The sequence below is a fragment of the Phoenix dactylifera genome, chromosome 7 (genome assembly GCF_009389715.1).
Source record: "Phoenix dactylifera cultivar Barhee BC4 chromosome 7, palm_55x_up_171113_PBpolish2nd_filt_p, whole genome shotgun sequence".
NCBI lineage: Eukaryota > Viridiplantae > Streptophyta > Magnoliopsida > Arecales > Arecaceae > Phoenix > Phoenix dactylifera.
In genome coordinates, this window is record NC_052398.1 from 11,588,432 (window position 1) to 11,608,973 (window position 20,542).

Genomic DNA, 20,542 nt, shown 5'->3' on the forward strand with positions numbered 1-20,542 from the left:
CTAATGCATAATTCCTTAGTCCTTACCGTGGGCTGTCCGCGCTCACCGGCGCCGCGAACGGATTTGCTTCTCATGTACCCTCACACCCTTTTAACCTAAATAGTAGCCATCATAAAATTCAAAGCAACCTCTTTCATGGACTCTGACGTCGTCGCTTTCTTGTCAACTAAAAGTGGTCCGAAGGAACAACCTATCGAATACAAACTGGCCGTCTCGCTTCCACCGGCTGTCACTCTCACTTTCCCTCGCGGGATCTGTTCTGGTCCTAAATATTTATTATTTTCCTGGTATTAAAAAAAATTAAAAAAATAGTACGGGCTTAATCGACTCGACCCTCGAATACGAACCCTTGATAGTCGGGTTCTTTGCTTCCAAGCGGGGCGGGGCGAGGGGAGAAGAAACCCTGGAAGCTCTCGCTTGCGTTCTTCTCCTCGTTTCAGATACGAAGGGTTTTTCATCTGCAGGGAGGTAAGGATTGGCGTTCTGTGCTTCGGATCTATTCGATCTACGCGTTGATGCTTGTTTCTGTGTGAATTGGTGTATTTTATTTTTTGCGAATTTTTTGGTGTTTTTGTTTGTGATTTTTGGTATGTATCTTTAGAAGTAGCAATGGGGTCTTTTTTTTTTCTTCTTCTTAGAAACTTTCATGGTCGCTGATATAAGTTCTTGTTGTCTTGAGTTGGATCTGGTTTTGATCGAGTCATTCTTGCTTCAGATTTTGAGAAAATAAATTAAGCTGAGACGTTGTGTAGTTTCTCTCTTTGTGATGGTATTTTCCTGAAAGTCTTTGTCTGGTGTTACTCTTTGATGCGAAATTAATGCATGTCTTGAAGTGCTCAAATATATAATTTGCTCTGCGATTTGTTTTTTTTTTCTAAAGGAAAAGCTTAAAATCAGTTGAAATGGCACGAAGTTACTCTTTTTTCTTCTTTTTATTGGCGCTTGTTTCACTTTGATGAAGTAAGGTTTTTTGTTAAAAATTGCAGTTTATTTGCGCCTCACCTGGAAAGTTTTGAATGTTTTGGACCATCACCATCAGTTTACTCGGTAGTTTGTCACCTTCTTTGTATTTTGTTTAATGCTTGGTTTCCGATAGTGTTTGCAGCTTATCTTGTTCAAACGTTGTTGTCAAGTGTTTGTTTCTTAACGACTGCTGGGCATCTGAGAACTATTGAAGCTCATGAATTGATAGGTGTAGTAGGTGTCACACTATTAGGCTTGTTTTACGAAACTGGTAATTGGTGTTTTCTTCCTGATAAATTTAGAATGTTCTGAAGTCTGATCCAGCTGATTTGCCCCATTGAAACTAGTGTTTACCGCCAGCACTGATAGGCTCAGAGTCCTTAAACGATGATTTTTTTGGAGAAAATTAACCATTTGGTTTCAGTCGCTTGGTAGTCCAACTATTTTGGTATCTTAGTAGATCTATAAAGTTTCATTACAGATATGCATGGAGTTTCGTTTATCTTTTTTCACATTTCAGATCTGCTGGAAATTAGTGTTTTCTATTACTCTCTTTTAAGAAAGAGTATCAGGAAATTGATTGATATTTTAAACATTATTTTTCTTGCACCTTTTTTTATCCCCAGATAAACTATTTGAGAGGGATTTGCTTGTGATAAAATGGCACTTGGGAAAGGCTCGCGGGCTGATTCTAGGAGGACATCGTCATCCTTCCGTTCAACAACAACCATTGTTGTATTTGTTGCTCTTTGTTTAGTTGGCATATGGATGATGACATCTTCAACTGTAACTCCTCTGGGGATGTCTCCACCGAGTTCCAAATCTAACGCTAAGGGGCAAGTTTCAGAAACTGATTCTAAGGATAACTCAGGCGACATAGCTGAAGATTTGGAGAAGTCAGTGCAGAAGACCCCAGAGGAGAATCCTGTGAAGGGCAATGAGGATACCAAAGATGAGTCAGAGGACACAACTAAATCTGTGACTTATAGGGATGGAAACGGTAAGGCAGACAAAGAAAAAGTTCGGGAGGGTGGAGATGCAAATTTGGAGGCAAACACAGGCACTCTTGCAGATGGGGAAGGCAAGAACATGGAACAAAAGTCAGATGAGCAAGATAATAACTCAGAACCGAATTCCAAGGAAGCTGAAAATAATGAACAACAAGGAATCAATAGTGAAAAGAAATCTGAAGAAGAGGAGAATTCTGATGGTAATAAAACACAGGATGAGAAGGATAAAGGTCAGATAGAGCAGAAGGTGGAGCAAAATGAAGGCAAGGAGACAGGACAAAAATCTGATGACAATAATGCTGGGAATCAGGATCAGGGCTCAAATGAGGTCTTTCCATCTGGGGCCCAGTCAGAGCTTTTAAATGAGACCAATACCCAGAATGGGGCATGGTCCACACAAGCTGTAGAATCAAAGAATGAGAAGGAGGTCCAAGCGTCTGCCTCATCAAGGGGCCAAACTGTGGGTTACAATTGGAGGCTTTGTAATGTCACTGCTGGAGCAGATTATATTCCTTGTCTTGACAATGAGGAAGCTATCAGGAAACTTCGTAGTACCAAACACTATGAACATCGAGAGAGGCATTGCCCTGAAGAGGCGCCAACCTGCCTTGTTCCTCTTCCAAATGGATACAAGCGACCAGTTGACTGGCCCAAGAGCAGGGAAAAGGTTTTTATTTTGCCATTCAGTTTTCCTTTTAATGCTCAACTACTCCTTCCTTTAGTCAAGCTTGTTAATTTAGTTTTATGACTAAACTGCAGATATGGTACTCTAATGCCCCACATACCAAGCTTGCAGTGTTTAAGGGACATCAAAATTGGGTGAAAGTTTCAGGAGAATACCTCACTTTTCCAGGGGGTGGAACACAGTTTAAGCATGGTGCACTCCACTACATTGATGTCATTCAACAGGTTGTTTTCTACCCTCTAATATAGGTAGCTGCCTTTTTTTAATCTCCCTGTTATTTTCCATTTCTCAACATGTAAGATCCTGTTTTCATGCCTTCTGAGTGCCTGAAATTTCTTGTCCTGTCTCTGGATGGATAATATTACTGCTTGTATTGGTTCTTGTATGACACAACCTTTATTGCTCAGGTTCCTATTAGTGCATTTGATAGAAAGAACTCCCAATTGCCATGGCTGCTGTTCACAATATCTGCATATGCTGTGTTTAGTCATGAGAGTTTGCATGTTTGTATCACTAATATCTTTATTGTGCAAGGTGTTTTCTGTAGAATTTCTATTTATCTGTTTATCTTTCGTCGTTGCTAGCTTAGGTACTATTTGCAATGACTAAGACAGAATTTATAGGGTGCATAAAACATTCTTGCAGTTATGGCATGTATTCCTATTTATGTGTGCTCCATTAAAATTTTCACTCAGGCAAAGTATCTGTAGATTTTCTTATTTAGATGATTGATGATTGATGATTTTTATTTTTTATTTTTTATTTTTTTCCTTGTGCATGATGTGTATGTTTTGATCTTATTTTTGCAGTCAATGCCTGATATTGCATGGGGAAAAAGAAGTCGTGTTGTTTTGGATGTTGGCTGTGGTGTGGCTAGTTTTGGAGGCTATCTCTTTGATAGAGATGTGCTTACCATGTCATTTGCACCCAAAGATGAGCATGAAGCTCAAGTGCAATTTGCTCTTGAGCGGGGAATCCCAGCTGTATTAGCAGTCATGGGCACCAAGAGACTTCCCTACCCCAGCAGGGTCTTTGATGTTGTCCACTGTGCCCGCTGCCGAGTACCGTGGCACATTGAAGGTACTTAATGTTAGACCTTTTATTTATTTGCTCTTAGACTGGTTTGGGATCTTAGATGTGGTAGCTTTTAGGTGGTAAGCTTTTGCTGGAGTTAAATCGGCTGCTGCGTCCTGGTGGGTACTTCGTGTGGTCTGCTACTCCAGTTTATCAAAAGCTTCCAGAAGATGCTGAGATCTGGAAAGGTAAAATTTATTTGTGTTTGTTTGTATGATTGAAATAGATGTGGGGAAAAAAATTTGTACTAGAAACTTCAAAATGCATTATAAACTATCATGGAAATTTTTTAGGAAGTAAAGTGTCAATAAATTTATTCTCGAAAATAAACTCAAAAGTCGAGCTATTTTAATGTTGTTTAACGTAAACTAGAGTCAAGTCAACCTATTTTGGTTTTAGATGGATGACTCACTTCTAGGTTTAGGTACAATAAATACAGATGACTGGAAATGAAGTAAAAACTGCCTTCTTAGTGCTGAAACTTTTTTCACTAAATGCTCCTGTGATCTGTTGCACTGAATTGCATTATGACATTCATGATGGTAGTATTAAGTGGTACAAGAATCATAATCTAGAATTTTTACTGCTACAACTCCTTCAGTGCTTACCTTCTTCCTAAGCACCTCGTTATGTGAAGTGTTTTTAAATTAGTCTCTTCGCTGCATCCACTCTGATACCTGCCTCTGCCCCGGCTACTTATTCTGGCAACTAAGGCTTTAGCATACAGTCATTATGAGTTAATGTTTTACCTTGTCTACATAAAACACAGAAGGAAGAATCAAGACTATTGATTTCACCATACATCTTTATTTTGCTACTTCATCTTGAGCATGTAGAGCTTATCTAGGAAAGGTTGTAAAGATAAGAATACTACTTCTAAAATAACTCTGGGCCAGGTACCTCTAGGAAGTTCTCACCTATATATTGTGTGGATTTTGATGTCAGCCATGTCTGCACTGACGAAGTCCATGTGCTGGAAAATGGTAACTAAAACAAAGGATACCTTTAACCGCGTGGGATTAGCAATCTTCAGAAAACCTTCTGACAATAAATGCTACAAGAAAAGAATGGAAAACAACCCTCCACTCTGTCAAGAATCTGATGATCCAGATGCAGCCTGGTATGCTAATTCCTAACAGTGCAGTCTATATATTTGTTTGGTTGTTTTGTTATCATGTATTAGGTTTGGTGCCTTGGTGATTTATTTTCATTTTTTGTGTAGGAACGTCCCCTTGCAAGCTTGCATGCATAAATTGCCCGTAGATCCTAATGTGCGTGGGTCACAGTGGCCAGAGCAGTGGCCATTAAGGCTGGAGAAGGCACCTTATTGGCTAAATAGTTCTCAGGTTGGGGTTTATGGTAAACCTGCCCCCAAGGACTTTGAAGCAGACTATGAGCACTGGAAACGTGTTGTAAGCAAGTCATATGTGAATGGAATTGGAATCAACTGGTCTCATGTCAGAAATGTCATGGATATGAGATCTGTATACGGAGGGTAAGTAGATACCATGCTTCTTTCAGGTGTTGGACTATTAGATCCTCTTTTTTCGGGTGGCGGTTGGGGGGGGGGGGGGGGGTGTTCTTTTGTGGGTTTTGATTTCAGTTTTATTTATATACAAATTTTGTATCAACATGTATATTATGACAAGAGGGACGGATTTTTTTTTGCAGTTTAATTATTGTTTTCCAACTCAATTCTTTCCAAGTTCAAAGTTAAATGTGAAACCGATTGATAGTTTCTCATTTTTGTACATGAGAGGCCACAAGAGGTCAAATCCCTGTTTCTAGTCTAGAATTTTAGCTTGTGATATGCAACTTAAATTTTGCTTAGTCCCTCTATTCTTTACTTTAAACATCATGGTTGTAGGACTGATGCAAAATCATGCTTGGCATAGCTGAGGGTGCCAATGGTTTCTTGAGTAATTGCATATTGATGAACTGTCTGCATTATTTGTGTGTATGCATGTTGTTGAAGAGGGTCCATTGACCTGATATTACTAAAAAAATGTTTAGTTGGTTCAGTTCTTCTTGCTGATGATATGACAATGATCGCATATTGTGTCTTGCTATTTTTGAGGCTGCATAGTGCAAAGGTAGGTTCTTCATACGTGCCATTGAGCATGATCAGGAATTTGGCAGCATGTTGATGAAGAGCTGATGTTTTACATGACAGACTAGTTTTAGAACATTTTCGAATCATGAAATTTAGTTATAATTTGTCTTCCTGATTATGTATAGTGGAATGTGAAGGTTCAGTTGTCTGTTTTATAATCTACCTTATAATCTACTGATCTAATCTTGTTGATTTCTGATTTGAGGGATAAGCAGATCACCTTTTCTAGACTTCCTCCTCCTGCTTTCAGTTTTGAATTTACTTTATGCTTGTTTTTGCAGTTTTGCTGCAGCTTTGCGAGACATGAAAGTGTGGGTCATGAATATCGTCTCAATCGACTCAGCTGACACACTTCCCATTATTTATGAGCGGGGACTGTTCGGAATGTATCATGATTGGTGTGAATCATTCAGCACCTACCCAAGAACATATGATCTTCTCCACGCAGACCATCTATTCTCAAAGCTCAAAAAGAGGTCAGCATTATAATTTTATTATTCACTTAATTGCAACAAAGCAGGATCATATCCTGCCAGTTACTGAATCCTTTGGCTTGCAATTAACGTCCAGCAATCTTTCTTACATGAACTTGCTCCAATCCTTTGCCTGCATTATTATTATTATTATTATTTAAACTGAACCTGATTTTGATTGGAACATCTCCTAGTGGTTGATGTCTTATTACTTTGGGAACGATATTTCCCATCCCAAGAGCAGCTCTTTTACCCAAGCCTTTCGACCTTTCTAGGAGATGGTTAAAGTTCTAGCGGGATGTATGATCATCATTCTGCTGAAGTCAGTGAGAAATGTTCTCTTAATATTATATCTTCCTTTCTTAACACTCCCAAGTAATATTAGATATAAATGACACTTCTGCGCTCTTATATCAGCATTTTGTCACATTTTATGCACTTTAGCCACATTGAAGTATCACATCTCAGAAATGCATTTGTTACTTCCTTTCTACTCATTAATTTTGCTATATGTTGACGCTCTGAGCTACCCTTCTAGGTGCGAATTACCGCCAGTGATTGCCGAGGTGGATCGGATACTGAGACCAGAAGGGAAGCTGATTGTAAGAGACAATGCGGAGACAATCAATGAAATAGAGAACATGGCAAAATCTCTGCACTGGGAGATCCGGATGACCTACTCAAAGGACCATGAGGGATTGCTGTGTGTTCAAAAGACAATATGGCGGCCAAAAGAGCAAGAGGCAAGGGCGTCATCGATGTCTTAGTTAGGTAATTTTTGCTGTTCTCATATATTGATGTAAAATTTTTGTTGTATGCTTCATCTTGCATTCAAGAAGGGAAAAAAATGTCTGCACAAATTACAAGTCAATTGTAGAATCATATATTCTCGAATTAATGAAAATTTCCTCCATTCGTAGAGACTGGAAGATCTAATGTTATAATGGTACCTGAATGCAACTATAGATAGTGTCAATGCGAACATTGTCCATCATCAAGAATCTAGTTTGGATTACAGTCAAGTGAGGGCACGAGATATCTGCACCCATGAGAGTGGAGGCATTTCTTTAGATAATAAACTATACATTGTTCCTGTGTTCAACTTGAGAATTATTGTTGATTGCTTCATCTTTGCACATACTTCAGACTGCTAGGTCCTGCTGCTGGATCTTACTGGCTTTCATTGCACTCGGCAGGAATATCACAAGTGATTGATGCCTTTCTAGGTGACTAATTAAGGATCTTTTTCTTTGTACCCCATGTTCAATCATTTTTTTTTTTTTAAATGGTGGCTATTCATCTTAGCATATCTATTTTGTTAGGCTTCGGTGCTAGAGCATTGTTCTTATATTAATAAGACATTAGTGATTTATTTTATGAACGAGAACATGACGTTGTTTCACAAGAAAATGAGCAATGTTGTCGGTACCATCGACAAATTTGATCATGCTCGGATATATCGGTCTCTGTTTTAATCCCATGCGTCTTGAAGGTAACATGAAAACCCCTTGGAAGTCCTTCAAAATTGTAGTCGATATGCTTATGACGGTAGAATTTGCTTGGGAATGGGATTATATTACTCTCTTCCTTCAGGAAGTCGTTATTCTGCTGCAGTGATAGTTTTGTGGAGACATCGAATGAATTGAATGTGCCAAAGAACAATTCAAACGCCAACTTCTGTTGCCTAGTGGTGACTGAGTTTATGCGCAGTCTACCTGGATGGCTCAAATTAAAACCTGTACATTTTTTTTTTAATCCAACCTTTTCAAGTCTCACCAAATCTTTAGGATTTTAAAGGCTCTACAAGTTTGCCATCCCACTTTTGGGTATATTATGGTGGGGTTGCAAACTATGGAAGAAAAAGAATAAGCATAGTCATCTAAAATTTCTAGGATTGGTAGCTAAGGATAAATGTGTAATTGAGTCGAGCTTTATTAAGCTTCTGGCTACCCAAGTTCTCTGAGAACCCCCCACCTCCCAAGGAGGAGCTTTTAAGTCCGCTTGCTACCTTACACCATCCCTTCTTACCTAGTCCGAAGCCCAGGATGAAGACAGACTGAACCCAAGGAATCAAATCAAGGACACAGAGCTAGTGGAGGCCAAAACAAGACAATGACACCTCAAGGAATCAAATCCATGCCACTTGCTAAGAAGGCAAGAGGTAATACAATCCGATCAAAAGGTCGGGAGTGGTCTGGCCAAGTTTGGCTTGAAATTAATTTTTAGCTAAAATCGAGATCAAACGTGGCTCCTTTGTTATTTGATTAACCCTAGTTTTAGTCTGATTACAAATCAGTTGAACTTGAGCCTATTTCTCGTGGCCTGATAGCATTTGTGAGTTCAATTCAATTCAATCACAGATCTAACTTTAATTGACTATTTAAGTTTAATTCAGTCTTTAATTAAGCTCAACAACTCCAAATTTTGTTCAAGCTTGATTGACTGGTTGGTTATATGCCAAATGAACCAAAAGTCAGCGGTTGAATTAGATATACTCCTTTATTATAAGGTAACAAATATTTATTACAATATATTTAATAATTTTAAGCCTTATTAAGCCAATCCTTGTCAAGTTGAGTGTGATCAAGCTTAGTTGTTTCAAGTTTGGGTTGAATTAATTTCAAGCTGTAATTGAGATCAAGCGTGGCTCCTTTGTTATTTGATTAACCCTAGTTTTAGTCTGATTACAAATCAGTTGAACTTGAGCCTATTTCTAGTGGCCTGATAGCATTTATGAGTTCAATTCGATTCCATCACATATCTAGCTTTAATTGACTATTTAAGTTTAATTCAGTCTTTAATCAAGCTCAACAACTCCAAATCTTGTTCAAGCTTGATTGACTGGTTGGTTATATGACAAATGAACCAAAAGTCAGCTGTTGAATTAGATCTACTCCTTCATTATAAGGTAACAAATATTTATTATAATATAATTAATAATTTTAAGCCTTATTAAGCCAATCCTTGTCAAGTTGAGTGTGATCAAGCTGACTTGTTTCAAGTTTAGGTTGAAATTAATTTCAAGCTGTAATTGAGATCAAGTGTGGCTCCTTTGTTATTTGATTAACCCTAGTTTTAGTCTGATTACAAATTCAGTTGAACTTGAGCCTATTTATAGTGGCCTGATAGCATTTGTGAGTTCAATTCAATTCCATCACATATCTAGCTTTAATTGACTATTTAAGTTTAGTTCAGTCTTTAATCAAGCTCAACCACTCCAAATTTTGTTCAAGCTTGATTGACTGGTTAGTTATATGCCAAATGAACCAAAAGTCAACTGTTGAATTAGATCTACTCCTTCATTATAAGGTAACAAATATTTATTACAATATAATTAATAATTTTAAGCCTTACTAAGCCTATCCTTGTCAAGTTGAGTGTGATCAAGCTGAGTTGTTTCAAGTTTGGGTTGAAATTAATTTCAAGCTGTAATTAAGATCAAGCGTGGCTCCTTTGTTATTTGATTAACCCTAGTTTTAGTCTGATTACAAATTCAGTTGAACTTAAGCCTATTTCTAATGGCCTGATAGCATTTGTGAGTTCACTTCAATTCCATCACATATCTAGCTTTAATTGACTATTTAAGTTTAATTCAGTCTTTAATCAAGCTCAACAACTCCAAATTTTGTTCAAGCTTGATTGAGTGGTTGGTTATATGACAAATGAACCAAAAGTCAGCTGTTGAATTAGATTTACTCCTTCATTATAAGGTAACAAATATTTATTACAATATAATTAATAATTTTAAGCCTTATTAAGCCTATCCTTGTCAAGTTGAGTGTGATCAAGCTGAGTTGTTTCAAGTTTGGGTTGAAATTAATTTCAAGCTGTAATTAAGATCAAGCGTGGCTCCTTCGTTATTTGATTAACCCTAGGTTTAGTTTGATTACAAATTCAGTTGAACTTAAGCCTATTTCTAATGGCCTGATAGCATTTGTGAGTTCACTTCAATTCCATCACATATCTAGCTTTAATTGACTATTTAAGTTTAATTCAGTCTTTAATCAAGCTCAACAACTCCAAATTTTGTTCAAGCTTGATTGACTGGTTGGTTATATGACAAATGAACCAAAAGTCAGCTATTGAATTAGATTTACTCCTTCATTATAAGGTAACAAATATTTATTACAATATAATTAATAATTTTAAGCCTTATTAAGCCAATCCTTGTCAAGTTGAGTGTGATCAAGCTGAGTTGTTTCAAGTTTGGGTTGAAATTAATTTCAAGCTGTAATTGAGATCAAGCGTGGCTCTTTTGTTATTTGATTAATCCTAGTTTTAGTCTGATTACAAATTCAGTTGAACTTGAGCCTATTTATAGTGGCCTGATAGCATTTGTGAGTTTAATTCAATTCCATCACATATCTAGCTTTAATTGACTATTTAAGTTTAATTCAGTCTTTAATCAAGCTCAACCACTCCAAATTTTGTTCAAGCTTGATTGACTGGTTAGTTATATGCCAAATGAACCAAAAGTCAGCTGTTGAATTAGATCTACTCCTTCATTATAAGGTAACAAATATTTATCATGATATAATTAATAATTTTAAGCCTTATTAAGCCAATCCTTGTCAAGTTGAGTGCGATCAAGCTGAGTTGTTTCAAGTTTGGGTTGAAATTAATTTCAAGCTGTAATTGAGATCAAGCATGGCTCCTTTGTTATTTGATTAACCCTAGTTTTAGTTTGATTACAAATTCAGTTGAACTTAAGCCTATTTCTAGTGGCCTGATAGCATTTGTGAGTTCACTTCAATTCCATCACATATCTAGCTTTAATTGACTATTTAAGTTCAATTCAGTCTTTAATCAAGCTCAACAACTCCAAATTTTGTTCAAGCTTGATTGACTGATTGGTTATATGACAAATGAACCAAAAGTCAGCTGTTGAATTAGATCTACTCCTTCATTATAAGGTAACAAATATTTATTACAATATAATTAATAATTTTAAGCCTTATTAAGCCAATCCTTGTCAAGTTGAGTGTGATCAAGCTGAGTTGTTTCATGTTTGGGTTGAAATTAATTTCAAGCTGTAATTGAGATCCAGCGTGGCTCCTTTGTTATTTGATTAACCTTAGTTTTAGTCTGATTACAAATTCAGTTGAACTTGAGCCTATTTATTGTGGCCTGACAGCATTTGTGAGTTCACTTCAATTCCATCACATATCTAGCTTTAATTGACTATTTAAGTTTAATTCAGTCTTTAATCAAGCTCAACCACTCCAAATTTTGTTCAAGCTTGATTGACTGGTTAGTTATATGCCAAATGAACCAAAAGTCAGCTGTTGAATTAGATCTACTCCTTCATTATAAGGTAACAAATATTTATCACGATATAATTAATAATTTTAAGCCTTATTAAGCCAATCCTTGTCAAGTTGAGTGTGATCAAGCTGAGTTGTTTCAAGTTTGGGTTGAAATTAATTTCAAGCCTAGCTCAATTTCAAACTTGACTCAATTACATCAGAATCAAGATTGATTAGTTCTTATTTCCAGCTAGGCTTGAGCCAAGATCAAGTTGCTAAGGTCATTGATAACCTTGGCTAAGGATAATGAACATAGGATTTGTATTGGTTGATAGTAAAGCCTATGATGGTTCCAGAGTGCATAATGAATAGAAAACAGTGGCATAGTGCATGGAGTTTATATCCATGCATAGAATTTTGAGGTTTAGATACATATTAGGGAAGGACTAGAGAGTTCTAGGGCTTCTTAAATTTCTTATTAATTTTAAAAGATTGTAGGGTTTCTACAGGATCAAGGAAGAGGTTTGGGTAATTAAGAAATTTAGATTTATATAATATGAGTCCAAATGAAACTTTGACAATTTAAGTTTAGATAGGAGATGGCTTCTCTTATTGTTGCTATTTTGAAGGCTACCTTGAGAAATCCTCAAAATACTGAAAGATAATAAAATGAGGAAAGAAGATAAATAAGATAAAAGAAGTTAAAAGTATGAATTTAAAGAGAGGAGAGTGGCAAAAAGATTTCATATGTTGAAAAGCTCTCAATTGAAGAAATTTTTTCCAAAAATTTCTTCAATTGACCTCTTAAATTTGGAGGCAAGAAAGATTTCATGTGTTGAAAAGCTCTCATTTTTGAGTATCCAAGAAGTGAATATGTTCTTCTATGCATGTGCATTTTTGCAAGCACTTTAAGATATTTGTTGTGCTTGGTTCACTTGTGCTTAGGGTCTTGTAGACCCTCTTTTGGCTTTTGGGTATAACATGTAGAAAATTTCTTATTTATGGATATTCGATAAGTGTTCTAGTTTTTTATTCCACCCTAATTGACAAAAGATTTGTAGTGTATGTTCTAGTTTTTGATTCTTACCTAACTACAAAAGAGCAGTGGAGTATAAATTATTGTTTAAAATTAGGTTATCTTTCGTTTAATTTCTCCAATTGTTTAATTCCTATAGTTTGACTGCAAACAACTGCTTCATAATAGAGAAAGATGTTTTTTAATGAGAGGAGAAGAGAGGAGGGCCAACTGTAACAATCCAGGACCTCACCCAAAATGGCTAGCCGGAAGGTATTATTTGAGTTTTTTGATCCTGTATAAGTACCCAAGATCTACCCAGCAAATAACCGATGTGGGACTAAACACACGCCCACACGGGTCCTCACATACTTCCCCGTTCAAGCCCTGACGTTCTCGTCAGGCTAAAAGTTTAAATCCATTCAAATCTAATCACAAACACCACGATCGGCTCATGGTTAGCCCCAATGGATCTGTGCTGCAGTGTCTCCTAATCCACATATATTATGGGCCGAGTCTGCTCTGATACCATTTTTAACAACCCAGGACCTCACCCAAAATGGCTAGCCGGAAGGTATTATTTGGGCTCCTTGATCCTGTATAAGTACCCAAAATCTACCCAGCGAATAACCGATGTGGGACTAAACACATGCCCGCACGGGTCCTCACACCAACAATCATAAAATGACGAGCTTTAATTTAGGCAATGACAGTGCATTATCAGAAGGTAGTGGGGCAGGATTGAGAGGTATAGGTTTTAGGGTTTGCCTTTTTTCAATTAGAAACACTTTTTTCTTTTAAATCTAAAGAATGAATCTTTTTTTTAATGATCCATACCCAACCTGTAGAACAAACAAGATGTATCCTCCTCATGTTATTTATTTATTTTGTTCCTTTTTATTGGTTGGGGGATTGGCGGGTGTTGGGTTGTGTCATGTCAACTTGTTTAGGTATAAGCACATATAGGATAGTCAATTCAAAACCCAGGAAAGCCATTTTGTGAGAGTCCAAGAAACATCTGCACCTCTTTTGCCGTAATGTGTATTAATGGAGAATGATGATTATTTGATGCACTCGAGCTTGGAGTTGCCAATTTACTAGCTAGGCAGGTCCTTTGTATGGGACTCATTAATGAAGTAGGTAAATGGGCAGATGCTGCTCAGCCTTTTTTTGGGGGTGTGACTTTGTTTTAGTTTTGCCTTTTTTTTAAAAATAGTAACGCATACAGCACTAGATTATGTAGCCACCATCTAAATTGAGTTGGTCTGGCCACCTGTACTGGTTTTATTTTTTTCTCTGGCTTAAACAAATCAAGAGTCTGAAGTTACTTAGGTTGGCATTCCGGCTTCCAAGCTACTGTCACCTCAAGTGAAAGGCCTGAAGTACTTCATCTGAAAGTGGCTATCCCATGCAATGTGGATCCTGTTTGCATGTTTGAGGCAACAACGCAAGCACATCAACTTTATTTTCTTTGTTAATATCAGAGGTGCGGAGTGAACCATAAATCAATCTTGATAAATTTTTTTTGGTACAAATCTTGATAATTCGGTGTCCTCATCTGCTGCTTGCTATCCAACTCTGATTTTAAAACTTTGATGCGGAAAATTTTCAAAGTCTGGCATCATCAGGATAATTCGTGATGGCCAGTTTATAAGAAAGAAAGAAAATAAGAATAAGAGTTATGGAGAGGCCTATCTAAATATGCCGATAGTAAAAACCAATCTATAAGATGTTCCAAGCTGCGAAAAATAGTAATCACTGGAAGATAATGCCTTGACGCACTATATCCATATCTATATGGGATATAGGTTGTCTATAATTGCAAGTAATAGAATTCAGCACACAACTCGGAATCTGATATATCTACGAATTCTACATTACGTGCAACGTCATCTGCTGCTGCACTTTGTTTCTCTCTGAAGTACTTCATCTTAAAGTGGTTATCTCATGCAATGTGGATCTTGTTTGCATGTTTGAGGAAACAACTCAGGCACATCAACTTTATTTTTCTTTTTTAATATCAGAGGTGCAGAGTGAACTATAAATCAATCTTGATAATGCGGTGTTTTCATCTGCTGCCCGCTATCCTACTCTGATTTTAAAACTTTGATGCGTAAAATTTTCGAAGTCTGGCCTCATCAGTAGTATTATTTGGGATGATCAGTTTGTGAGCCCCAAAATTAGAGTAAGAGTTGCAGCGGTTGGCCCGTCATTGAAGAAGTGTATGGCACAGCATTGAAGGGAAAATCTTTATAAAGGTTTAATTATGATCAAATACTTTTAGGACAGTAAGATGGTTGAAGGATACATGTGAGTCAAGTTGCTAGGAAGAGGTGATAAGAGTGTTTGATGGTTATCATATGCATCATCATCATTTCAAAATATGGATTATACAGCAATTGTCGAAGTTGAAAAGATTCGGCAATGCTGCCCCATTCTTTCAACTTTCGATCCAAAAAAAACAAAAGTGGCATTTAAGTGTGTAAATTATCTAGTTACAAAAAAATGTTAAAGCACCAAAAATTTTTTTAGCTTCGTATAAGTACCTAATATCTACTCAGTGCATTGCCAATGCGGGACTAAAATATACATTCGTATGGATTCTCACATATTTTTTCTATTTAAGTCCGGACATTCTTATCAGGTTAGGAGTCCAAATCAATTCAAATCTAATCACAAGCACTATGATTATCATTTGTTACAATTTAGAATTTTATTCAAAAAGACTATCCGAAAAATCTTATTTAAGTTCATTGGTTACTTCATATGTGCTCGTTCATAGCTGTTGCAGGACTAAATACACACAGGCTTGGTCCTTGTTAACATTTATCTAACTTTTTTTCTCACATTATCCAACTAATTTTGGGATAGACCAATACTATCATACCACGTGGCAACAGGTAGTCATCATCCTCTCTTTAACAAGCAAGAACTTGCGGCTCTTGACGGGACAAAAATAATTGCCAGAACCATAAGATCAACGTCATTGCGGCGAACACCAGAGCCTTGAACAAACGTCAGAAATTCCAAGCCACAAAAGCGAGATGCGAGAAGAACGGGGTCATCCTCACAAGCATCCAAATCCATGCCATATCTTCAGTCCACGCCGAAGCACCACGTCTACAGCAAAACCAAAGTTGGCCATGGGGACTGGAGAAGGCCACAAAAGATGATCGAAGAGAGCCATGTTAAGCGCTCCTCCTCCTTGTATGTCTCCATGGCCCGCTCCTCTCCTGTGAATACCTTCACCAACAACATCTCCTTCGCTTCCAATACCCCCTACTCGGTTGGTAGGAGACCCACTTCCGCTATAGTTCCGGGCAAGCCTCTCATGGTCTGGAGCTGTGACACGAGAGACTCCTATGGTTCTCTGGTACTCAAACTCCTCTTTCTCCTCTCCATTCTACCTTGCAATTATGATTTTTGGGGTGTTTGTTTCACAGGAGGCCAATGCTTATGTGTTTAGGTAGCTAACTTGGGCTACAGTATGAGAGATGGGTTAGAAAAGAAAACAGAGATGGCTTATAGTCCATGGATAAACTTTTTAACTTACTTTAAGAAGTGTTTGCTGACAACATTACTGTCAGGACTTCAATTTTGGGCTTGAAATTTTCAAGTCATAACACTGGATTCAGGCATCAATCTTGTAAGAGCTGTGAACCTCTGTTATATGATAGAAATACATTGTGCCAATGTGGTTAAGAATCTTGGTGAATCGTTTCATTGATTAGTGAAATCACTGATGGTCTATATTCAAAAAAAAAAAAAAAAAATCAATGGAAAATGCTTCTGAAATATCACAGATTAAATGTCGCACCAACTTGATGTCTAGGATGTCAAGAATGATGGATGTTTATCTGCTTTTGATGTAATAGCAATCATAGAAGACTTTCAAATCAATGTAATAGCAAGCATTCCGCACTTAGACGGTGGTTATGAACATGAAATTTTGCTTTACTGCTTAGCATTCCATTCATCAGAGACGCTTGTAGCCTTAGTTAACCAACCATGGCATTGGTGCCAGAGGACTCGTCTGTTGATCTGTGACAATGGCAGGAAAAAAAAAAAACTCTGGTTCCATCCCATAGTTATGAGAAGACTAACTGCTTTAATTTGGTGTCTTGCACTCTCATGTGCAGCACCAATAACAGATCTACCTAATTTTGTTAGTTGGCTTTGTTGTGGCAGATCTACCTAAAATTTTATGTTTCAAGTTGGTAGAATAAGTTTCCATAAAGTGCTTCTCTTGAGAGGTCACTTACTCCCCCTTGAGACACAATGTGATTTGCCAGTTTCAAGGCCAATTTAGATGGTATATGGCTCACAGTCTAAATGAATTCCTTACTTTTCATCGCTGCTGTGATCTTTCTTCTGATAAAACTCGTGGATTACAGAGCTGAAAAGACAAAATCTCCTTAAAAATTGATATAATCTTCAAGTAGAATAGCCTCTTGTACCTTTTTTCTTTCCTGAAGATTGGGGTTTTTATCTGGGATACATGATGGTATATTTTTGAGGAAAGGGAAGTATTATTATGGTATTATGTGCGTCTTTCTTGATCAGGCTGCTAGGATTTTGGGTCCTCCAACAAGATTTGAAGCTTCAAAGCTGAAAGTGGTCTTCATGGGAGAGGAAATGCGCACGCAGCCTCTGTGTATCACCACCAGAGCTTACACTCTCACACACTGTGACTTCACTGCCAATTTGACCCTAGCTGTCTCCAACTGCATCAGCAATGACAAGGTATGAACTGTTGATGAGGCCTGCTATAAAGGCATTTGCAAACATTTTGTTTTTTGGTCACTAACTTTGCTACAAACTCAACAACCATTTACTTGATGTATGATACAATTTTGTGACTTGACGCATCCTGAGAAAGTCCAGATGTAGGTATTTCAGTTTTGAATGATTTTTGGCACAAATAGCTAATAAAATGGTCTCAAAATATAGAATGCCTTTGTCGACTTTTGTGTCCAACGATTCGATTAAAACATAGATAACATGATAAGCATACTTTACATTGGATTCCTTGTAGGTGTTGGTTCAAATATAATGAGGTCAATTCAGAACTTTCCTACTAAGAAAAAGAAGATAATGTCTTCCCCTCATCTTTCTTGTTTGATTACTCAATTTTTCTGTGTTTTTTTTTTTTTAAACAATAAAACTCTATTTGACCAAATTGTTTGGTCATCAGCCATACTGCTATATATGGCATCACTATACTACAGAGACTACTTCAATACATTCACGAATGTATAGAAACATTCATACAAACATTTATTTCACCTATGCATTTTGTTTGATCTGGACATGAACCTATTGCGCCATGAATTGATACACTTAGCTGATTAGCCTACAATCAAGCAATGTAAACTTGAATCATGTGATGACAGTTGAGGGGCTGGCAAACCACATTGCAAAGAGACGACGTGGTGGCTGAGTGGAAGAAAGTGAAAGAAGAAATGTCTTTGCATGTCCATTGCTATGTAAGTGGAGCCAATCTATTGCAAGAACTTGCCGCTGGGTTCAGGTACCATATCTTCTCTAAGGAGCTACCACTGGTGAGTCCATGTTTTAATAAATATAGATGCTACCCATCCTTTCCTCTACATAAGTTTGAGCAGTTCACTCTGTCATCAGCACCATCGCATAATCTTTATAGTCATCGTTCCTGGATGAAGCAACAATGTTTATGATCATTAAGAAGTTTGCTTCAGAACTTAAGCTTTTAACCAAGACTGCAATGATATAGATCAAGATGTCAATATGATTGGGCTAATTGGTGAATTGTTTCTAGGTTCTGAAAGCTGTTGTACATGGAGATTCAGTACTCTTCAGCAAGCACCCAGAGTTGATGGAGGCTAAAGTCTGGGTGTACTTCCATTCCAAATCAACAAGGTACAATCGTGTGGAATGCTGGGGTCCTCTTAAGAATGCTACACAGGTGAGGGGAAAATATGTCCACATTACACACCATATAATATCAAGAGCTGCAATCTGTAATACATTATGTACTTCCTTGATTACTAAGTTTAATATCGTTCGATCGCCAGAGAACATATAACATTCGATCGGTCTGACTCCCAAACTGCGGTTGCAGCAAAAACCAAGAAGTGGGCTAACCCTGAACAAGTCTTACATGCTCTTGTTGCTTTCCTTCTCTGAGTTTAGAATCCACAGCAACTGTCCTACAATGCAATCATCAGAGATGATATGAGTACTGCCATAGTCTATTCTTTCTTTTCATTCATTCCCTTTTAAGGCGGACAAGCAGCTGAATTATTTCATGAATTCATGCCTATGGATGCAGTGCATTTCTGTATTCATGACTTAGGAAACACATGACATTGTTTTTCTGAACATATTTTGCATTGAAACAAATGTCTGATTGATTCCATTTCTTGACGAATTTTGTTACCCGTTGCGATCATCGATCACACTTTCAAATTTGTGCAGATTCCAGTGTGATAACAAATAGATGACTAGTGTCTGTCCAACTTGTTTCATTATGTATAATTCTTACAGGCGGGGGACTTAAGACAGCTGCCTTCATAATGCGTGCTGTCTAATTATTTCCTGGGCTGAAACTTTATTATGAACGCATGCTGTCTAAATTATTCTAGGCGGAACTTTTGTTATTACAGTAATTTTCTGCATTAGTTTCTACTTCAGACATTATATGAACTTGTATGTAAGGCTGGCTCAGTGCTCCTGGGCTGAAGTTTTATTCTGTGCGCCCTAACCAAGGCATTGAAACAAGATCTCCAAATTGGTTCAGATGAGGTTTGTTCTTTGAGTTCAGTTAGGCAAAACAATGACCTGACGCTGAGGCTGCCTTTGGTCGAACAAAAAACTTAAAACTCCAGATCCCGGTTCACCGTCGTCCTGTCGGCTCGGTTCGGTGCGCCTCGGACTAAATGGTTCGGGGCTAACCATTTATTAAGTCTAGGATATTTTATCTTCATGCCTTTCTATGTGACCGAGAAGCTTCATGGCTCCAGTCATGCACACTCCTTATTATAGGACTTTTATCAGCTCGAAAAAAAACAGGCCCAAGGCTCGTGGCGGAGACCGCCCGGGTGCAGACGGCTGAGATTAGTTATGCTTCCTTCTTAGAAGGGCTTTTGATAGCTCGGGATATCTGGATTTCTCATTCTGCCTCGGCAACCCCCGTACGGTGTTCTTCACCTGGGAGCCCCCACCCCCTAGCTTCCTCAAGGTCAATTTCGATGGGTCGGTGCTGGATGGAGGCACAAAAGGTGGAGCAGGTTTCGTTATTAGAGACCCAAACTCTAAGGTTGTGGTAACGGGAAGCTGTCAGATATTTGACTGCATGGTTCCCAGTGCCGAGCTGAGGGCTACCTGGGCAGGTCTCCGACATGCTCAGCGTGTGCTATCAGCTAGTTCCGTCATCTTGGAAGATGACTCGGCTACGGTCATCGGCTAGATCCAGGGGGTCCGAGGGTCGTTGCCGGTGACCATCCACTGCTTCGTGACATTTGGATGATGATGAGGGATGGAAAAGTTGTCTAGGTTAAGCATGTGTTTAGAGAAGCCAATGGGGCTGCGAACTGGGTAGCTATCTACGTGGCCAACCACGCCGACAACACCGTGTGGGCAGGAAATGGAGAGCTGCCTCAGGAGCCCTGTAATATTTTGTTTTCCAACTTTATTGGGTGTATGAATCGCCCGTTGTAGCAAAAAAATAGAAAAAAAAAAAAAGAAAAAGGCAGGCCCGGTTCGATTTTTATTTCTTCTTTTTGAGCCGGGCTTGGACTAGGAATATGGCAAAAACTAAATAGGAGAGTGTTCGGCGTGGTCCAAAATTCACTAAGGTTACGCTTAGACTTGATACCTCTAGGTCTGGTTTGGACTGTGCTCGGATTGAACCTGAGGTTTGAAGTTCGGGTTTGTCCCTAAGAGCCAATCCATGGACATCCCTAAGGGGCCGCTTTTCTTCGAT

General features: G+C 38.0%; 2 protein-coding genes across 2 annotated transcripts; both read left to right on the plus strand.

The window, feature by feature from the left end:
- Positions 1-230: 230 nt before the first annotated feature.
- LOC103718702 (probable methyltransferase PMT26) lies at positions 231-7,247 on the plus strand. The gene is made up of 9 exons (XM_008807631.4): positions 231-468; positions 1,590-2,640; positions 2,733-2,882; positions 3,468-3,738; positions 3,810-3,920; positions 4,678-4,852; positions 4,955-5,227; positions 6,127-6,321; positions 6,857-7,247. The coding sequence occupies exons 2-9, from the start codon at positions 1,624-1,626 to the stop codon at positions 7,083-7,085; spliced, it is 2,421 nt and encodes an 806-aa protein (XP_008805853.2). The 5' UTR covers positions 231-468; positions 1,590-1,623; the 3' UTR covers positions 7,086-7,247.
- An 8,285-nt stretch (positions 7,248-15,532) lies between these two features.
- On the plus strand, positions 15,533-19,018 carry LOC120111354 (magnesium dechelatase SGRL, chloroplastic-like). Its single transcript, XM_039128297.1, has 5 exons — positions 15,533-15,952; positions 17,143-17,322; positions 17,973-18,140; positions 18,377-18,523; positions 18,633-19,018. The coding sequence occupies exons 1-5, from the start codon at positions 15,665-15,667 to the stop codon at positions 18,657-18,659; spliced, it is 810 nt and encodes a 269-aa protein (XP_038984225.1). The 5' UTR covers positions 15,533-15,664; the 3' UTR covers positions 18,660-19,018.
- The last annotated feature ends 1,524 nt before the right edge of the window (positions 19,019-20,542 follow it).

Coding starts and splice junctions, on each gene's coding strand:
- LOC103718702 (XM_008807631.4), top strand. CDS start 1,624: ATGGCACTTGGGAAAGGCTCGCGGGCTGATTCTAGGAGGACATCGTCA. Junction 3,739..3,809: donor AGTACCGTGGCACATTGAAG/GTACTTAATGTT, acceptor GGTAGCTTTTAG/GTGGTAAGCTTTTGCTGGAG. Junction 6,322..6,856: donor TTCTCAAAGCTCAAAAAGAG/GTCAGCATTATA, acceptor CTACCCTTCTAG/GTGCGAATTACCGCCAGTGA.
- LOC120111354 (XM_039128297.1), top strand. CDS start 15,665: ATGCCATATCTTCAGTCCACGCCGAAGCACCACGTCTACAGCAAAACC. Junction 15,953..17,142: donor GAGACTCCTATGGTTCTCTG/GTACTCAAACTC, acceptor TTTCTTGATCAG/GCTGCTAGGATTTTGGGTCC. Junction 18,141..18,376: donor TCTCTAAGGAGCTACCACTG/GTGAGTCCATGT, acceptor AATTGTTTCTAG/GTTCTGAAAGCTGTTGTACA.